The sequence below is a fragment of the Myotis brandtii genome, unplaced genomic scaffold, assembly GCF_000412655.1.
Source record: "Myotis brandtii unplaced genomic scaffold, ASM41265v1 scaffold144, whole genome shotgun sequence".
NCBI classification, from domain to species: Eukaryota; Metazoa; Chordata; class Mammalia; order Chiroptera; family Vespertilionidae; genus Myotis; species Myotis brandtii.
Window position 1 is genome coordinate 5,515,400 of NW_005355159.1, and position 18,331 is coordinate 5,533,730.

At 40.1% G+C, this 18,331-nt stretch overlaps 1 protein-coding gene across 1 annotated transcript; it reads left to right on the forward strand.

Moving 5' to 3' along the window:
- Positions 1-2,914: 2,914 nt before the first annotated feature.
- LOC102255750 (CDGSH iron-sulfur domain-containing protein 1) lies at positions 2,915-3,368 on the forward strand. Its single transcript, XM_005861113.2, has one exon. It carries the CDS (start codon positions 2,915-2,917, stop codon positions 3,233-3,235), a length of 321 nt encoding a protein of 106 aa, XP_005861175.1. The 3' UTR covers positions 3,236-3,368.
- Positions 3,369-18,331: the final 14,963 nt, after the last annotated feature.

Here is an 18,331-nt window from a genome sequence, read left to right on the forward strand (position 1 = left end):
CATTCTATAATCGAAACAATGTATAACTCCAGCTCTGAGATCCCGGCCGGCTGAAAGTTGGTTTCTGGGGTTTTGTTTAGCTCTATATTTGTTAGAATGTTTCAAACTGCCAGCTCAGAGGCCGGCAAGTCAGGCGGGGAACGTTGGAGTCCTCCTTCACTGAAGCAAGCAAGCCTCATGTTCGCCTCCAGCTGCCTGGCTGCCGGCCACCATCTTGGCTGACAGTTAATTTGCATAAGGATATGCTGATTAGCCAATGGGAAGGGTAGCCGTCGTACGCTAATTACCATGTTTCTCTTTTATTAGTGTAGATAGCTTGTCATCCCCCCCATCCCCCTGAGGCCTATAACTATTCTGTATTTGCTTGTCTAGCCCTCTTTAGGTTATAACCTCCTTCAAAGGACTGTCTTGTTCTCTCCTTTGTCTTTAGCTCCTACTACAGTGACTGACCACACTTAAGTGTACAATGAATATTTATTGGATAATCAATTACTTTCTCTGGTCTCCCTTGTTAACAGAAACTTGTCCATCATTAAAATTCAAGATCAAGTTCTCTGTAAAGACTTCTCATATTTTTTCACACTGTAGCAATCCTTCAGAATGCATAGCACTTACTATCTTTATTGCTCTTTGAGATGTTGGCCAGGAAATTACTTAGAGCATTTTTACTATTGGTGTTTTGCACAACTTAAAGTTTTGTGGGTGTAGGTGTCTCATCTCTAAACAGATTGCAAAATTCTTGAGAATGCCATTATCATTTTGTGATGCCCCACAGTATAATGGTCTCTTAAACCAGTGCTTAGCACATTATACGTGTTTAATAAATGTTAGCTATTAACAATGCCTAGCTAGTCCAGCGCCCCTTATATGGTCAATATGTACTGATTAATGAATGAATTGATAATGGGAAATCTAATGAAGATACCTTCAGAATATGCCAACCATTGCCCATTAGACACAATGCCCAAACCTACCCCCCAAGTGCCTTTAATGCTTCATGAGTCATTTCTCAGAGTGATTCCACCCTTCTGATCATGGCTGACCAAACCAGAACTGGTCATCTAACCTAGATTAGCCCATTATTGGGCAAGCCTATGATCAAAATGATGAATCAGAATAATCAGAGTCCTCTGTCATTGATTCAGTATGGGAAAACTAAGAGCCCTAAGTGGGTTTCAGTAGATGTTAAAGTGGGAAAGATGTTCAAGAGTCACAGCATGTAGACTGGACTGGAGTAGCCATTTCAGACCTTTTGCAAACCCAAGTGATAAGGGGGCAGAAACCCCAAGTAAGCAGAAAAGGCGGGTCAGTACAATGAGAAAAGGCTGCAGAAGGAAACAGAGCTGCCAAGGCAGCCGGAAACATATCCCTAAGGATCTTTTCCATTCTGGTTCCAGTTCTAATTCAGTTCATGCCTCTTTTTATCAGAACTCCCTTTGAAATTTCACATTGTGTGTATTTTACCACAATTCAAACACACACACACACACACACACACACACACACACACACACACACACAAAAAAAAAAAAAAAAAAAACCTCCCTTCGACTTTAGTTGAGTTAGAGCGAAACTAAAAGGTTACCGATTTATAAATGTGAAACATCTAATTTTCCCCGAAACAAGAACAGAGACTCACTCAGCAAGTAATGTCAATGGGATGAGGGGGTGGTAGGAGAGGGAGGTTGTGAGTAAATGAGAAGAGGAATCCAGGAACAGGGTTGGTGGTTCAAGTAGACCTTGGTGGAGACAGGAAATGAACCCTTAGTGGCCTCAGCAGCAGGAGGGGCCGGGATCTGCCCTCTGGCTACTTTATGTTACTGTCCCTCCTGTCTCTGCCATGGTGTGCCTGCTTGCCTCTTTTTCACTAGCTTTTATTCTATGTCAAAGCTTCTACTCATTCATGCCTGGCCCTTCATGGCCCTTCATGGGCCAGAATGACACTCTAGCCTTTCTCGCCCCCAGACTGGAAATAGAGCATTATAAGCCCCAAATTCTTTCATTCCTCCTTGGTTAAAATACAAATGGAATCCATTTGCCATCGTTTTCAGTGATCTTAACTAAGAAGGTCAAAGGACTTTCCTTGTAATATTCAATATTGTTTTAATGGTTCTGAGGAACACTGACTTATAAACCCAAGACTATAAATATTTGTTAGTGAAAACCACATTTATTAGAATGTTTGTTGCACGGAATTGGCTTTGTTCACTTAAAGTTACAAACTATGTTTGCTCACCAAATCTGTGTAATTAACCACTGAAGAACACTTCATTTATTGGCCAAAATTAATTCAATATATACAAATAGCTGTGCAGATTTATTTATTTATTTTTAGTTAGGAATATTTTTAAAGGCATTTTCCCTTGCAAAAGTTATTTTGCAAGTAAAATTTAAAAGTGGTCCAGCGCCAGTGTGGCTCAATGGTTGAGCATCAACCTATGAAACAGGAGGTCACAGTTCAATTCCCAATCAAGGAACATGCCCAGATTGCAGACTCAATCTCTAGTAGGAGGCATACAGGAAGCAGCCAAACAATGATTCTCTCATCACTGATGTTTCTATCTCTCTCCCTCTCCCTTCCTCTCTGAAATCAATAAAAAAATATTTTTAAAAAATTAAAAGAAAAGTGACTCTGGCAGGTAGCCTTGTAAAACAGTTCCCAATGATCCTGCTTCCTGGTATTCACACTCTCTGTAATACCCCCCCTTGGAGGGTGGGCTGGACTTAGTGACTTGCTTCTAATGAATGGAATGTGGAAAAAGTGGAAGGATGTGGCTGTGGTGCCTGCATGGTAGCCGCGGTAGCTGCCCAGAATCAGTGCCCTTGGGACGCCTTCCGCACCTTGACGCGGTCTGTCTGCGCTAGCCCGTTTGGGTTCAGTGTCCTGTGCACACACTTTGCAAGCGACGGCGCCATGAGCCTGACCTCCATCGTACGAGTTGGATGGATTGCAGCAGTTACCATTGCTGCTGGGACAGCCACAATTGGTTATCTAGCTTACAAAACAATTTATGTTAAAGATCATCGCAACAAAACTATGATGAACCTACACATTCAGAAAGATAACCCCAAGGTTGTACATGCTTTTGACATGGAGGATTTGGGAGCTAAAGCTGTGTACTGCCATTGTTGGAGGTCCAAAAAGTTCCCATTCTGCGATGGATCTCACACAAAACACAACGAAGAGACTGGAGATAATGTGGGACCTCTGATCATTAAGAGAAAAGAAACCTAGATCGACAGTTTCCATGCTGCAAACCAAGTCATCCTGATTGTTTAATTAGAATGACTGCCACTTTAGTCTAATTCACCTTCTCTGGGTTCTAGATGTGGTATATTACAAACTGCAGCTTTCATATTCATGTCATTTGCCTTACTTGAACCATCGTGGTGCTCATTTGTTTAAACAAAGGAAAAAGTGAAACTGACCTCATGGCTTGTGGGTTATTTTGGTTTTGTAAGGATCTGTTTCTTTGCATTTAATATAATCACATTAGAATGTAGTTGTATGTTCAAGTTAACATATTAAATTCTCAGAATCGTGAAAAAAGTGAAAGGATGTTATGATAGAATTCTTTGATATGTTGATTTGACTCAGCTACAGTTCTCAGTTATTCAATTACACATTAATCTAGGTCAGCGGTTCTCAACCTGTGAGTCTCGACCCCTTTGGGGGTCGAACGACCCTTTCACAGGGGTCGCCTAAGACCATCGGAAAACACATATATAATTACATATTGTTTTGTGATTAATCACTATGCTTTAATTATGTTCAATTTGTAACAATGAAAATACATCCTGCATATCAGATATTTACATTACGATTCATAACAGTAGCAAAATTACAGTTATGAAGTAGCAACAAAAATAATGTTATGGTTGGGGGTCACCACAACATGAGGAACTGTATTAAAGGCATTAGGAAGGTTGAGAACCACTGGGCTAGGGCATGGTTCTTTTTATTTAAGTAATTTTTTTTTTGTTAGTCCTCACCCGAGGACATTTTTTTGCTGTTTTTAATCCTCACTGGAGGATACTTTCCCATTGGTGTTTGGAGAGAGTGGAAGGGAGAGGGAGAGACAGAGAGAAACATTGATGTGAGAAACACACGTGGATTGGTTGCCTCCTGCACACGCCCCAATCCAGGCGGGGATGGAACCTGTAACCAAAGTACGTGCTCTTGACCTTGACCTTGACCGGAATTGAACCCATAACACTTCAGTTAGCAGGCTGATGTTCTAGCCACTAAGCCAAACCAGCTAGGGCAGCAGTTCTCAACCTGTGGGTCGCGACCCCTTTGGGGGTCGAACAACCCTTTCACAGGGGTCTCCTAACCAGGGGTCCTCAAACTTTTTAAACAGGGGGCCAGTTCACTGTCCCTCAGACCGTTGGAGGGCCGGACTATAGTTTAAAAAAAAACTATGAACAAATTCCTATGCACACTGCACATATCTTATTTTGAAGTAAAAAAACAAAACGGGAACAAATACAATATTTGTATTTGCAGGTGGCCCGCGCTATAATAAATAACTAATACAGATTGACACTAACAAATTTTTTAAAAATATATTTTATTGATTCTTTTTAACAGAGAGGAAGGGAGAGAGATAGAGAGTTAGAAACATCGATGAGAGAGAAACATCATCAGCTGCCTCCTGCACATCTCCCACTGGGGATGTGCCCGAAACCAAGGTACATGCCCTTGACCAGAATCGAACCTGGGACCTTTCAGTCCACAGGCCGATGCTCTATCCACTGAGCCAAACCGGTTTCGGCAACAAATTTTTTTTAAATAGATTTTTATTGATTTCAGAGAGAGGACAGGAGAGGTAGAGAAAGATAGAAACACCAATGATGAAACAGAATTATTGATCAAGCCTGAAACCCAGGTATATGCCTTGACCAGGAATTGAACTGTGACCTCCTGGTTCAGAGGTCGATGCTCAACCACTGAGCCATACCAGCCTGGCTCCAACAAATTGATTTTAAAACCCAGTGCAAAATATCATTCTTCCAGATAAACTTTTAGCCACAAATAACATCTGATTTGCTCCACATTTTCCAATTCATTTTTTCTACAATAGAAGTTGAATTGACCCTGTACATCTAAAGAGAGACCTAATAACAGGCGATCAAATATGCCTGAACCTAGTCATTGGCTGTCTTTGGGTCAGGTGCTCATCCATGGTTCAGTCAGCTGTGGCGGTTGGGATGTGGAGTTTTGTGATTCAACCAAAAGCTGATGTTCTGCAAAAGCTGTGAGCGAGACAGTTTCTCTGAGAAGAGTGATGAGCCAATCCAGAATCATAATTTACATGCCTAACAGAGAGCCAGAATCACAGAAGTATAAATATATCCAGCCAGTGGTGATATTCAAATATTTAACTAACTGCCCTAACCGGTTTGGCTCAGTGGATAGAGCGTCGGCCTGCAAACTGAAGGGTCCCAGGTTCGATTCCGGTCAAGGGCATGTACCTTGGTTGCTGGCACATCCCCAGTAGGCCGTGTGCAGGAGGCAGCTGATCGATGTTTCTCTCTCATCGATGTTTCTAACTCTCTATCAAAATAAAATATATTAAAATATATATACATATATATTTAACTAACCATATTGTAAAGGCACCACCCTTTCCAAATGGTCCTTGGCCAATTAGAAAGGATGCCCAATTGTATGTCTTCATGGTGTGTGCCAATGATTATCAGTCCTGCTATAAGCCCCAAACACCTTCACACACATTTATTTTCTTCAAGTGTTTAGAGACCAAAAGTGCTTAAAGAGCAGAAAAGGGACCTTTTCAACTCCAAAAGAGATAAATATTCAAGACCTTAGTTTCTCAGCCAGGGCCTTCCTTCCTCTTTCCTTGTGGTGTCCTCGGCAGCTGTCAGCAATGCAACCCACATAGAGGGACTTGATATATGCAAAATTTCACTACATAGCAAATATCCGTGCTTTCTTCCTTTTGTAGACAGGTACAGCGTTGTAGATTAGATTATATGGTCAGCAAATATTCACTTCCTCCCCCACTCTTATTTTCTTGGGAGGAATATATTTCCCTACCTCTTTGATGCTGAGCTTGGCCCTGTGACTTGCTTTGGCCTCGTGATAAGCAGAGTATATGGCCCTGTCCCTTGACTTAGCCATCCATGTGATTTGCTTTGGCCAATGGAAAGTTAGCCTAAAATAGAAGACTTGAAACAAGGTTGTGTTTCACCATAGGAAGAATATGCCTTGTGTAACTAACATCTTGTTTAAGGATGATAAGATAGTATATGGAGCCAGAACCGGTTTGGCTCAGTGGATAGAGCGTCGGCCTGCGGACTCGAGGGTCCCGGGTTTGATTCCGGTCAAGGGCATGTACCTTGGTTGCGGGCACATCCCCAGTGGGGGGCGTGCAGGAGGCAGCTGATCAATGTTTCTCTCTCATTGATGTTTCTGGCTCTCTATCTCTCTCCCTTCCTCTCTGTAAAAAATCAATAAAATATGTTTAAAAAAAAAAAGATAGTATATGGAGCCGACCTTGATCTAACCTACAGTAATTTTATGTGTCAACTTGACTGAGCTAAGGGATGCCCACATAACAGGTTAAGCATTATTTCAGGGTGTGTCTGTGAGGATGTTTCTGGAAGACATTCGGTTTTGAATCAGTAAACAGTAGAGGATCCACCCTCACCAGTGTGGGCGGCATCATCCAATCTGTTGAGGACCCAATAGAACAAAAAGGTGGAGGAGGGTGAATTGGCTCTCGATTCTTGAGCTGGGACATCCACCTTCTCCTGCCCTCGGTCATCCGAGCTCCTAGTTCTCAGACCTTTGGACTGAGACTGAATTATACCATGGGCTTTCCTGGTCCTCTTGCAGGCAGCATATTATGGGACTTGTCAGCCTCCATAATCACGTGAGCCAATTCCTATATTAATTCTTCTCTTTTATGCCTCTATCTATCCTATTGATTCTGTTTCGGTGGAGAACCCTGACTAATACAAGCTTGGAATCAGTTCAGCTGAAGCCCAAATGACCACAGACATGTGAGAAATAAATGTTTATAAAAAAAATTGTTACTTTATTTCTTTTTAGTCCAGACAAGTTTTTTGTTCAGCCTTTGCTAAGTATATCCCTCCCAGCGGTCACAAGGTTATCATCACCTTTTTTGACCAAGATGATGTATTTAACTGTGGCCTCGCAGTGTGACAGAGATAAACAGGAGGCTGTCACAAAGAAACCCCCCACCAGGCCCACAACGCACGCCGAGCTTCAAGTAGCGGCTCCACAGATGTGCCCACAGAAGTGTAAGAGGCAGCCTAACAGATGTACAAAGCTGCAGATCAGAGAGGATATAAAACAGTTAAACTTGCTCAAAGGCACAATGTGTCACCATCTAACGGTTCCATGCCTCCTAAGCCCCACCAAGGAGGATCATGTGCGGGCGGTGCTCCTGGCTGTCGGCGTGCCAGGAAGATTATAAAAACGCCATGCTGTGATATGTTGCCCTCCTGCCTGAGAAGCTACTATTAAGCTGAGTATTTACTGCACCTACTCAGACAGGAGCGGCAGTGCAGAGTGCTACCTGTCTTCTGGTTGGATAAATTAGTTGTGGGTGTCACAAGATTATAGCTGCCTATTGTTCTGTCTGCTGAAGGTGGGAAGAGATGAATTCCCCCGGTCTGCCCTTGTAATGTTTCGTGTGAAATGCAGGAGGCAGCTTCTTTTCTTCCCAAGTTAATGGCAAAACAAGATCTGGGCTGACTATATTAGAGGTTGGGGTGTAATTCAAAAGACAACACATGGCAAAGGGGGTGGAGGAAGCGTTTATTTTCGGCGGGAGGGCATGTATGAAAGGAAAGGGAAGGCAAAGCGAGGAACCTGGGAAAATCAAACGTGCGTGCCAGGAAAGGTGAGCGCCCTGCTCTGCTGGATAAACTGGTGCTTCATCAGCACAGAAATGCTCGGTAGTCGGTGCAGAAATGATGCTCCATTTGTTCAACTCTTCTCAAAATATTTTTTATATAAATTGTTTTGCCCTCACATTTCCATGATATATGGAGCTATGAACTCTAGATTAGTGTTAACAGAAATTGACAAGCTCTGCATTAAAAAATATCAGCCAGCCAGCCCTACAGGCTTAATTATGGAAGGAGAGCATGATGGGCACAAAAATCCCAGTTTGAAATTGTACCACATGCAATATAAATAAAAGATTATCACATCCACCAGTAACCTTACAGATCAAAGGGAAAAGGGGAAAGCGCCCTTGCTGGCATTTATAATTTTTTATCCTGCCAGAATGGTTTTGTTGTATATTGATGAATCCAAAATTTGTGATTTTTTTTTTGTTTTTCTGCAGAAGTAGTAGTAGCCCTACTTTGTACATCTTTTACGGAGCTTTAGGAAATCATGCAAATTAAAATAACACACACTTAAAATGGAGACAGGTTTACACATATCAGATAAGACCATGTAGATTTATTCTTTTGCGGACATTTGTTGAGTAACTACTATGAGTAAGCATTGTACCAGTGATTTTTAAATATGTATACATATGTTTTAATTGATTTTAGTGAGAGAAGAAGGGAGAGGGAAAAACATCCATCTGCTTCCTCCTGCACGCCCCCCTACTGGGGATCTAGCCTGCAACCTGGGCAGGTGCCCTGGCCAGAATTGAACCAGTGGCCTCTGGGTGCATGAGACGACACTCAATCAACTGAGCTACATCAGTCTGGGCATACGGATGCTTAAAAAAGAGTGTCCATTACAATGCCTCTAACAGGGTTTATATTCTTTGTGTGTCCTGGGTTTTATGCTTATTTTTTCCTTTCCAAAACCATGTTGTAGTGGTTATGGTTTCACACTAAATTTTTTATGTTGTGATGTCATCAGCACAAAAAAAACAGAAATGATCTTAGACCTCAGCCTTGATGTTCAGTCCCATTGCCCAAACAAACATTCTCCCAACTGGCTGTCATTAGAAATTCCTCTGCGTCTTATTATTTTAATTATTATGTGCTATCATATAATTAAGGTAACCAGATGATCTGACATTCTTGATTTACTTCTATTATCCAGCAAAATTATTAACAGTGCTCAATAGTGTCCAAGTTTGGACAATAAATTATACTCCACCCTACATATGATGTGATTTTATGCCTATTAAAGCTAGGAAGTATGAATGAGTGTGTGATTGAATGAATATATGTAGCTGGAGAGTATTAGAGAGGTAAGGCCAGCTCTTTGAAATTTGTAGGCTCAGTTCACCTCCTGAAGGATGCTACTACTGAAGGGAAAATTGACTTGACCAGAAATGACATCTCTTTCAGATTAAAGCCAAATTTCTTAATCTCAAACTTATTGACATTCTGGGTCAGATAACCCTTTGTTGTGAGAGGCTGTCCTGTGCATCCCAGCATGTTTAGAAGTATCGCTGGCCTCTACCTACTACAGGCCAAGAGCACTCCCCACCCGTTCTGCGACAACCAAAAACGTCTCCAGACATTGCCAAGTGACCTCTGGAGGAGGGCACATCCACCCCCAGCTGAGAATCACCAGGTTAGAGAATGGGTATAAAAGATTTTCTAAAATTACTGAAGACAAGGAAGGAAAGACAGAGACATTGAAGCATATGAAGCAACAGGGCATTCAACATACACCCAATATCATATCCTGTTAAAGCCTAAGATACGGAAGTTTACTTGAAATTTTAAATTGCATGTAGTAGATGATACCCAGTGAGAACTCAAAGATAATTCAAGTTCTGGGTTTAGCCTCTACTCATTTATTTTGCACTGGGGGTTCGTATGCTTACATGTTCAATCAAATCGTGTTGTTTTGTTGCTTTATATTTGTCGTGCCAGCCTTATAAAATGGCATGATCTGTGTCTCTCCTAGATGGGGCTTGAATGAGAACTGATGAGGGTTTGAAAATTATCCTCTTTTCCTCTCTGCTCCTCCCAAATTACGTTTGTGTGTGTGTGTGTGTATTTTTATCATTTGTTTCCTAAAATCACTTGTATTTTTCATAACACAAATGAATTTACAAAGATGGTAAAGCATATTTCCTTCTAAATAAGGAAAATGTTAAATTGTGGTATCAAATGGATGTCACTAATTTAAGTCTATTGATATAAAATGCTAAAATTAGATGTTATATGTCAATTATATCTTTATAATAAATAGGTAAATAAGTAAAATTTCCCCACCCCCCAAAACGCTCTAAAATTAGAAATAGATTTTATCTTTAAAAGAATTTTATCTGTTTTAAAAAGCAAAAACCAAAAATGTCTATTGTTTTCAATAATACTGCAAATACTGCATTATCTTTTGCTTTTTCAGGTTTACATTAACCCAAGATAGATGTATATGAAAGTTTAACTGGATTTCTCCTTTTAAATATTGAAAATACAGAGGTGGGCAAAAGAAGGCTTACAGTTGGAATGCAAATAGTACAATAATAAATAAATAATAATACAATAATAAACTCTGGTTCACGTACTCTTAACTGGAAACCTATTTTGCCCAGCACTGTATTTTCAAATTTACATGAGACTTTAGAGTTTTAGCTGTCAAAATGATCTTTAATAATTCACATATGATAACAATGATTCACATTGAGAATGCTTGGCCAAACGCTCCGTTCTAATTTCTAAATGCTAACCCTTAAAGCAGTTTGAAAACATGTTCAACTACGGTGCATAGATTCAGTCTAATCTTTGAATACAATGTTGAATAAACCACCTCACAGTGAATGTTTTCACTTCATTTCCTCTTCTGACTTTCTAGAAAAAAAACCACACAGATTAAGCAATATCTTTACTCATACATTGTGTCCACTCAGTCCCTGTTAGTAGCTTACTTCTTAGCAAACGTGTATTTAGCATCTGCAAAATTTTATCTAGTTCTGTGATAGTGGAATGTCATGTACACAGGTGTAAATAGAGCCTGACGTGTGCTCTCCCAAAGTTTACCTGTCCAAAACAATGCCACGCATGCCACATATGCCATTTAAAATTTTCTAGTAGCCACATTAAAAAAGTCAAAATGCATCCCAAATACCTACTAAGTCCTCCAATTCCCCTTACATTTTCTCAAATTGAAAAAAAAATTCAGCCCTGACTGGGTGGCTCATTTGGTTGGAGCATCGTCCCATACACCAAAGGTTGCAGGTTCAATTGCCCATCAGGGCCATATGGGAGGCAACCAATCAATGTTCCTCTCTCACATTGATGTCTCTCTCTTCCTCTCTCCCTTCCTGTTTCTCTCAATAAATAAATAAATAAATAAATAAATAAATAAAAACATACTTTCAGGTGAGAATTTTTAAACAATACATAAATGAAATTAATTTTAATAATCTATTTTATTAAGGCAATATGTACAAAATATTTAATTGTTATCAAAATTATTAATGAGATGTTTTTACATTCTTTTTTTCTTGTTCTTAGTCATAAACATCCAGTGAATATGTTACACTTTTAGCACATCTCAATTTGGATGAGTACATTTCAAGTGCTCAATAAACCACATGTGGCTACTATATTCAACATTGCAGACCTGGAGCAGTGGTCTCCAAAGTTTGATACCCTTGAGAGTTCATTGGGGTTTCAATGAGAAGAAAATCTTAAAATACCTGTATGTATTTATGTTTATTCCATTATTATAAACTAGAGGCCTGGTGCACAAAATTCATGTGAGGGGGGGGGTGGGGCGGGTCCTCAGCCTGGCCTGCACCCTCTCTAATCCGGGACCCTTTGGGGGATGTCTGACTGCCTCTCGCAATCCAGAACCACTGGCTCCTAACCGCTCACCTGCCCGCCTGCCTGATCGCCCCTAACCTCTCTGCCTGCCTGCCTGATCACCCCTAACTGCTCCCCTACTGGCCTGATCACCCCTAAATGCCTCTGCCTCACCCCGCACCTGAGACCCAGGTTTCCCTCTGGCTGGTCGCAGGCACCCAGGACCCGGGCCGGATTCACCCGGGACCACAGGGCAGGAGGCTTGTCCCTCTCCCGGGCTGCAGCCCCAGCTGCTGGCACCTGGGACCGCGGGGCGTGCAGCTTGTCCCTCTCCTGGGCCGCAGCCTGGCTGGTCCCCATTTCTCTCTCCACAGTGTTGAATGTCTGAGCCATTATGGCATGATGGTGTGAGGGCATGATGACTATTTGCATATTAACTCTATTATATAGGATATTTTCTAACAAATTCTGTTAAAGAAAATATATACAGTTCCACTTAGGAATCTCTATGAGGGAGGAAGGGAGAGAGGAAGAGAGGGAGGAGGAGAGAGGGGTAATTAATTTCCTGGTTGCTTTCAACATTTACCACAAAATGGCAATCTCTTTTCTATAACTTATAAATTTAAGTCTAAAAGCTAAACTTCAAGAGGAGTAACTACCATAAATCAACTAATATTTTTAAAAGCACTAAAGAAAAGATTATACTTACCTAGTTCTTTCTAAAAGACTCAGAAATGAAAAATTCTTCTGTGTAAAAAACAGATATCCTATATAATAAAAGGCTAATATGCAAATTGTCCCCTTGGGAGTTCGACCTACCGTGAGTTCAACCAACTGGGAGTTAGACCACTCACTATGATGTGCGCTGACCACCAGGGGACAGTGCGGAACGAGGTAAGGCCCTGGCCTGCAGCTGGCAGCCGAGGGAAGAAAGGCCCCGATTGGCCCTGATTGCCTTCCAGGCCTAGGGACCCTACCCATGCACGAATTTCGTGCACTGGGCCTCTAGTTTGTTATATAAAACTTGACCATATAGAAAATGTTCAAATATAGAAGCCAGACACAGACAAATAGTTTCATTCACTTTCACAACTTATATTACTTATACCATGTCTGCATTTTTAGAGCACATGATATTTACTTTCTGCCCTGTAATCCAAACCATACCTTTATTTTAGTCTTAGTGCTAATAAATTCAGTATTTATGTTGGTCCCTATTCTCTCATATCTTGATTGGCTAAAGTTGGTACTCTAGTATATTCCTTAAGAAGGACTTACAGGAAAAATGTTCTCTGAATTCTGGCATGTTCAGGAGCACTTGCCTGTTGTCCTTATGTGCACATAACATCTTTAGGTTACACATTCCTTCCTTGAGGCTATCATCGGTGTTACTCCTCTGACATAGAAGTCGGTGTACCATTGATTATTGTTGTAGAGAATCTGAGGCCAGTACATCCTTTTTCCTTTTGTAAATGACTCTTTGCCTAGCTGCCCAAAGAATGTTGTGCTGTTGTCTTCAAGTCCAATAACTTTACTTGTATATGTCTCAGTATTGGCTCTTCTGAGTCAGTTTTTCTTGGAATAAAAGGTATGTCCTTTCTTACATAGATAGAAATTTCTTTTATTTCAGGTAAGTTTTCTTAAATTGTATCTTAGGTATTTTGTTGGGACTCAGTATTTTCTTTTTCGGCAACTCCAAGTATTCATATATTGAATCTCTTTTGCCTATCCTCTACACCTCTTCCTTTTATCCTTTCTTCATTTTTATTTCATTTGTCTTCCCTCCACCTCTACCTCCCGTTTCTCTCCTCTGTTCCCCACTGTGTTTTTGCAGCCTATAGTCTCCCTGGTGCTTCATCCAGTTTCACTGTAATTTCTATGATGGTGCTATTGTTACCTTAACCTTTTTCCTAAGGTCTGCCAGATCACAGTTCATCTGCTCCTCTGCGGCCTCGTGATCTCTTCCCTGAGCTCTTGCATTTCTAATTTGTGTTTTCTCTAATAAATCATTCACTTCACCAAGCTTTTAAAATTTTTGGCAAAAAGCTTGGTCATAATTTTCACTTACCTTGTGGTGAAATTGTTGGTGCTGGTCTGCAACTTGTATTCTTTTCCTCTGCTTCTCGTGACCCTCTGGTGGTTTCTCTTTGAATTTCTATCTTTGCAAAATGAATTTTTCCTAAACCAGATCTCTGCAACAATGTTACCTGAGAAGGGCCAAGACCAAATAGAACTTTTCTTATGTTGCAGAGTTTTGCGTGTAAGTTTGTTCTTCTTGAGTCAATGGGTTTAGCAGTTACTCTTCCGTGCCTCTGGCAGAGATAGTGCTTCCTACAAACATGCCTTGTCTCTATGATTTCTCCTTCAGCCTCACTTTTTCTTCAGAATAAAACCAGGTACAAGGGTGCTCCTCCTGCCAGCATAGGCCCCTGTTTCTGCTGTCGCATACAAGGTATTAGGCTTTGCCCTCCACCTTCGAAAAGCGTATCTTTTCTAAGATCTGTGCTACAGTGTCATCTCTCCTCACCCATTCCTAAATCGTCGCCACTACTTTTGGCAGCCCTTCCACTTATATTATAGTTTGGGGTTCTAGCTATGTCTTAGTTTTGGCAGATATGGAGGTTGTCTTTTCCTTTCTCATTTTCCTTGTTGCTTTGAGTTGTTTCTAGGAAGAGAAGAAAAAAGTGCTTTCTGGCACCAAATACAAACCCAGAGTCTCTTCCATCCTTTTAAAACTATTATCATTTGGATATGTTTTTTAATGCTCACAGTATTTTAAAACATGTGTAAATTTTATATGTAAATGTATAATATATAAATCTATTAGGTTGCATGCTCTCTCCAAATTTTTATGTATGCAATAACTGACCAAAAAAGCTTAGAGAATACCAAAGTTAAGAAAATCGTGTGAACTAAATGCTATTATAAAGGTAGATATCTCAGGCTATTGGTCCAGAGAGAAGTAACTTCTCTTTTAATTCGCCTGGGTAGACATCACACACTATGTGAGCAGTATGCATTGAGGAAAAAATGGTTTGAGGCATACCATCTGATAGAAATATAATAACACTTTTGATAGTTTTGCAGTTTGATTTTGCAAAGCATTTTCACACACATTATTTCATTTGATCCTCCAAATGACCCATTGAAGGTGATATTATTATTTCATTTTTACAAATATGGAAAATGAGGACCACAGAGATTGACTTAATTAAGGCCACACAGCTGAATGTCAAGCCCTGATCCCTGCAGTCCTCAACTGCTGCCTGGGATTTAGGAAGCGAACATGTCCCTTGGTGGGACACAGGCCCATACGAAAGAAGGTCTTATAGTTTTAAAAAATGCCAAGTCACAGAACTTTCCTAATCAAAACACTTTAATCCTGATTTTTTTAATGAGGCAAAAGCAGAGAGAGATGTTAGTTTCTTCAAATACCTGAATTAATCTTTTCAAAGTCTCTTAAAATGGTTCTACAGCACAAAAAGAAGGTAATATATAGTAATTCTTCATTTTATTTTATTCATATGTACTCAAGGCAGATAATTGAATCCAAAAAGTATTTTGGAAAATAGACTAACTCTCTTTGTTGTCTTACACATTTTATTTTCAACATATTCAGTGTTCAGATGACCAGTGGGTTGGTATCAAGTCAGTTACTATTTGAGAGTACATCAAATAACCGGAAGTTAAAATGTCAGAGTAGCTTCATTCTTTTGAAATAAACTGCCTCTCCCATAATTTATTCTGATGCTTCATGGCCAGATGCTATGCAATCAAATAACTGAACCTTCTATCAGTTCTAAATGTAAATTTAGCTTAGGCATAGCCAAATGTGTAGGATTTTATGGATTTGTTAGTACAGTCAAAATGTGTGTATGTGAGTTTGTGTATGTGTATGCTGAACAAGGCACAAGATAACCGTGAATAGATCAGCTGTGCTCAAAGATTTCAAAAGATATATAAACAACATTTTGAGTTAGGCATCATCGAACAGCCACAACTAATTGCTTTCATAAAGTTGTGCGCACAAGACTATTTGAATAAGATTGTTCTTAATTGAAAGAACACATATCACCGATAGCTAACAGATTTTTCCAGTAAATATTTTTAAACTATTATTGAAAGTTTGGGAAGGGTTGATTTTCTAAATAAATTCTAGGCTTTGGAATAGTTAGCAATCTCTCCTTGATAAATATTATCATCTGTTAAAAGCAGAACTACAAAAGAAAGGAGGAAAAGAAGGGAGGGAGAGATGGAGGAAAGAAAAGAGGGAGGAAGGGAGGAAGATTTCATTGGCAAGCATGTTTATGTATTTAGAATTTCATGTGAAACTAAAAGTTGAGAAGGGGCTTTTGTATATAAAGTTATCACCCTGCTTTCTCCATCTAATTCTACAGGCTCTAAAATGGCTAATTAAAACCTAACTGTACTACTTGGTTAATTCACTTGACAGTTAACCCTAGGGAATATTTTGACAGTTAATTATATACATTGACAATTTTTATATGGTGGGTATAAATTTATAGTGATGCAGCTATAAAATCCCACCACAGCAACCAAATTTTTGTTCATACAAAAGCTCAGATTAATCTTAATCAGTAGTAAGAAATGTAATTGAGCTAGTTTGATAAGTGATTATTCCCATAGTGCTTCAAAGAACTTGTCATTCTTATGAATTATTTTTCTGCTGCAGTGCAACCTGCAAAAGGATGTGTCTAGTATTTCTAAGGAGCACACATTGGTGAATAAATGGGAATATCTCTCTCTCTCTCTCTCTCTCTCTCTCACACACACACACACACACACACACACATTTTAAAGTTAAATTTATACTGACCTTCAGGATTAAAATGACTGTTCTGAGCCTAGGAACTTGCCCTGTTAAAAATATGGTAGAAACTCAAACCTAAGGAAATTATGGTCTAAGTGGGAGTCAGGACTTTGAAGATATAAACCAATCAGAGAAATAAGGCAGAACTGTTTTGGGTACCAAAACACATGGAACTTTGGGGCAAAGCATCGTGAGTTCTTGGGTTTCAAGGAGGAATCAGGCTGTAGGATTGGAGGAAGCAGGCACAGGAGTAGTTGCCATGTTGTGAGGTGAGAGCTGCACTAACATTAGCTACCCAGGGATGGGGATGGGGACACAAAGCAAGCAATGTCTGCTCATGCCAGGGAGGCAAGGATGGCTTCTCTACAGATATGATGTCTGAGATGAGTTTTAAAGGACAAAGTTTGTCAACAGGAAAAAGGAGGGCAGAGCGAACAAGTCAAAGGCTGAAAACATTTTAAAATGCCGAGAAGTGTAGGCTTCCCCTGTAAATTATCGGGGCCTTGAGACTTTTTAAATAGGAGGAGGACATGGTCAGAGCTGGGTTTCAGAAGGCCCCTCCGGCTGTGAATCCAGACGACTATATTACAGACAGGAGACGACTTCAGAGGCGTCACACACTGGGACCTGGCCTGAAGGGGTTGCGGTGGAGATGAAGGTTAGGGGATCACCTGCCACTACACAAACATAGACTGAAGAATTCTTTTTTACTGGTATTAAACAATCATTTTTCGAAGGTATAAGCAAGGGGTGATTAAAAGTGGTTACTCTTTTCAGAATTATAGAAGGTTATTCACTGCCACCATCTACTTGGTGTGGTCTGAGGTCTCCAAGCGAAATTGACAAATATTTATGGAGCAAGAGTCAGCACTCTGTCCTGGGAAGATGCCATTTGCCGCTGCACATGCTCTACTCCAGCCATTCAAACGGGGACCAGAGTTCCCTGCACCCGTAGCACCTGCGATATGCAAAGCAGCCATTTAAGTAGGCAGTGTGAGAGAAAAGCAAACGAGTACTGGGTTTCCCATTGCCCGTGAGTTCCATCCGTCCACCCCTTCCCAGTGAATTAGTGTGAATAAATAAATACAACCAAGTTCACTGGTAACCTTTAGTGCCTCCCATTAATCAGAGTAATAAGGGGTCTTTTCTGGGGTCTTCCTTGATGTTCTAGGAAGAAAAATGGTGACATGAGGTCAGTTTAGCTCCAGCCCTATGACACTTTGTCAATATGATATTGGCAATGCAGTTATGTTGAAAAATAAGGGCATTATTTAGTTGTTAGGAGTTAGTAAATAGATTATTTATTATGTTGTCTGTCATCAATCAGAACCCCAAGCCAGGGAGACACCAGCTGCCTGAATAATTTTTCTGCAAGTGCCTAAAACAGTTTGCTCAGGCTCCCTTCCTCCTACTTCCTTTCCCTTCCTCCCTCCCTCCCTCTCTGCCTTTCTCCCTCTGTGTGTGTATGTTAGAAAATGTTATAATATTTAAGGTTGATGAGTATGGGAATTTATTAGCAGGAAATGAAAACTGATAGGTATTTAATATTTAATGTGAAATAATCTACTGTAACATAAAAAACTCAAAATAATACTAACTCTTTTAATTGTCCATGGTAATTAAACTGTCACCGTGATAATTAAAAAGATAGGTGAATAGTAAGTTATTGACATAAGCTCTTCAAATGAAGTGGGCCAATTTCAAAACTAAATTTAACTTAAATTAAATGATTGCTTCTCTCATACTTTTTTTTTTCTTGGCAGCATCAAAATCTGT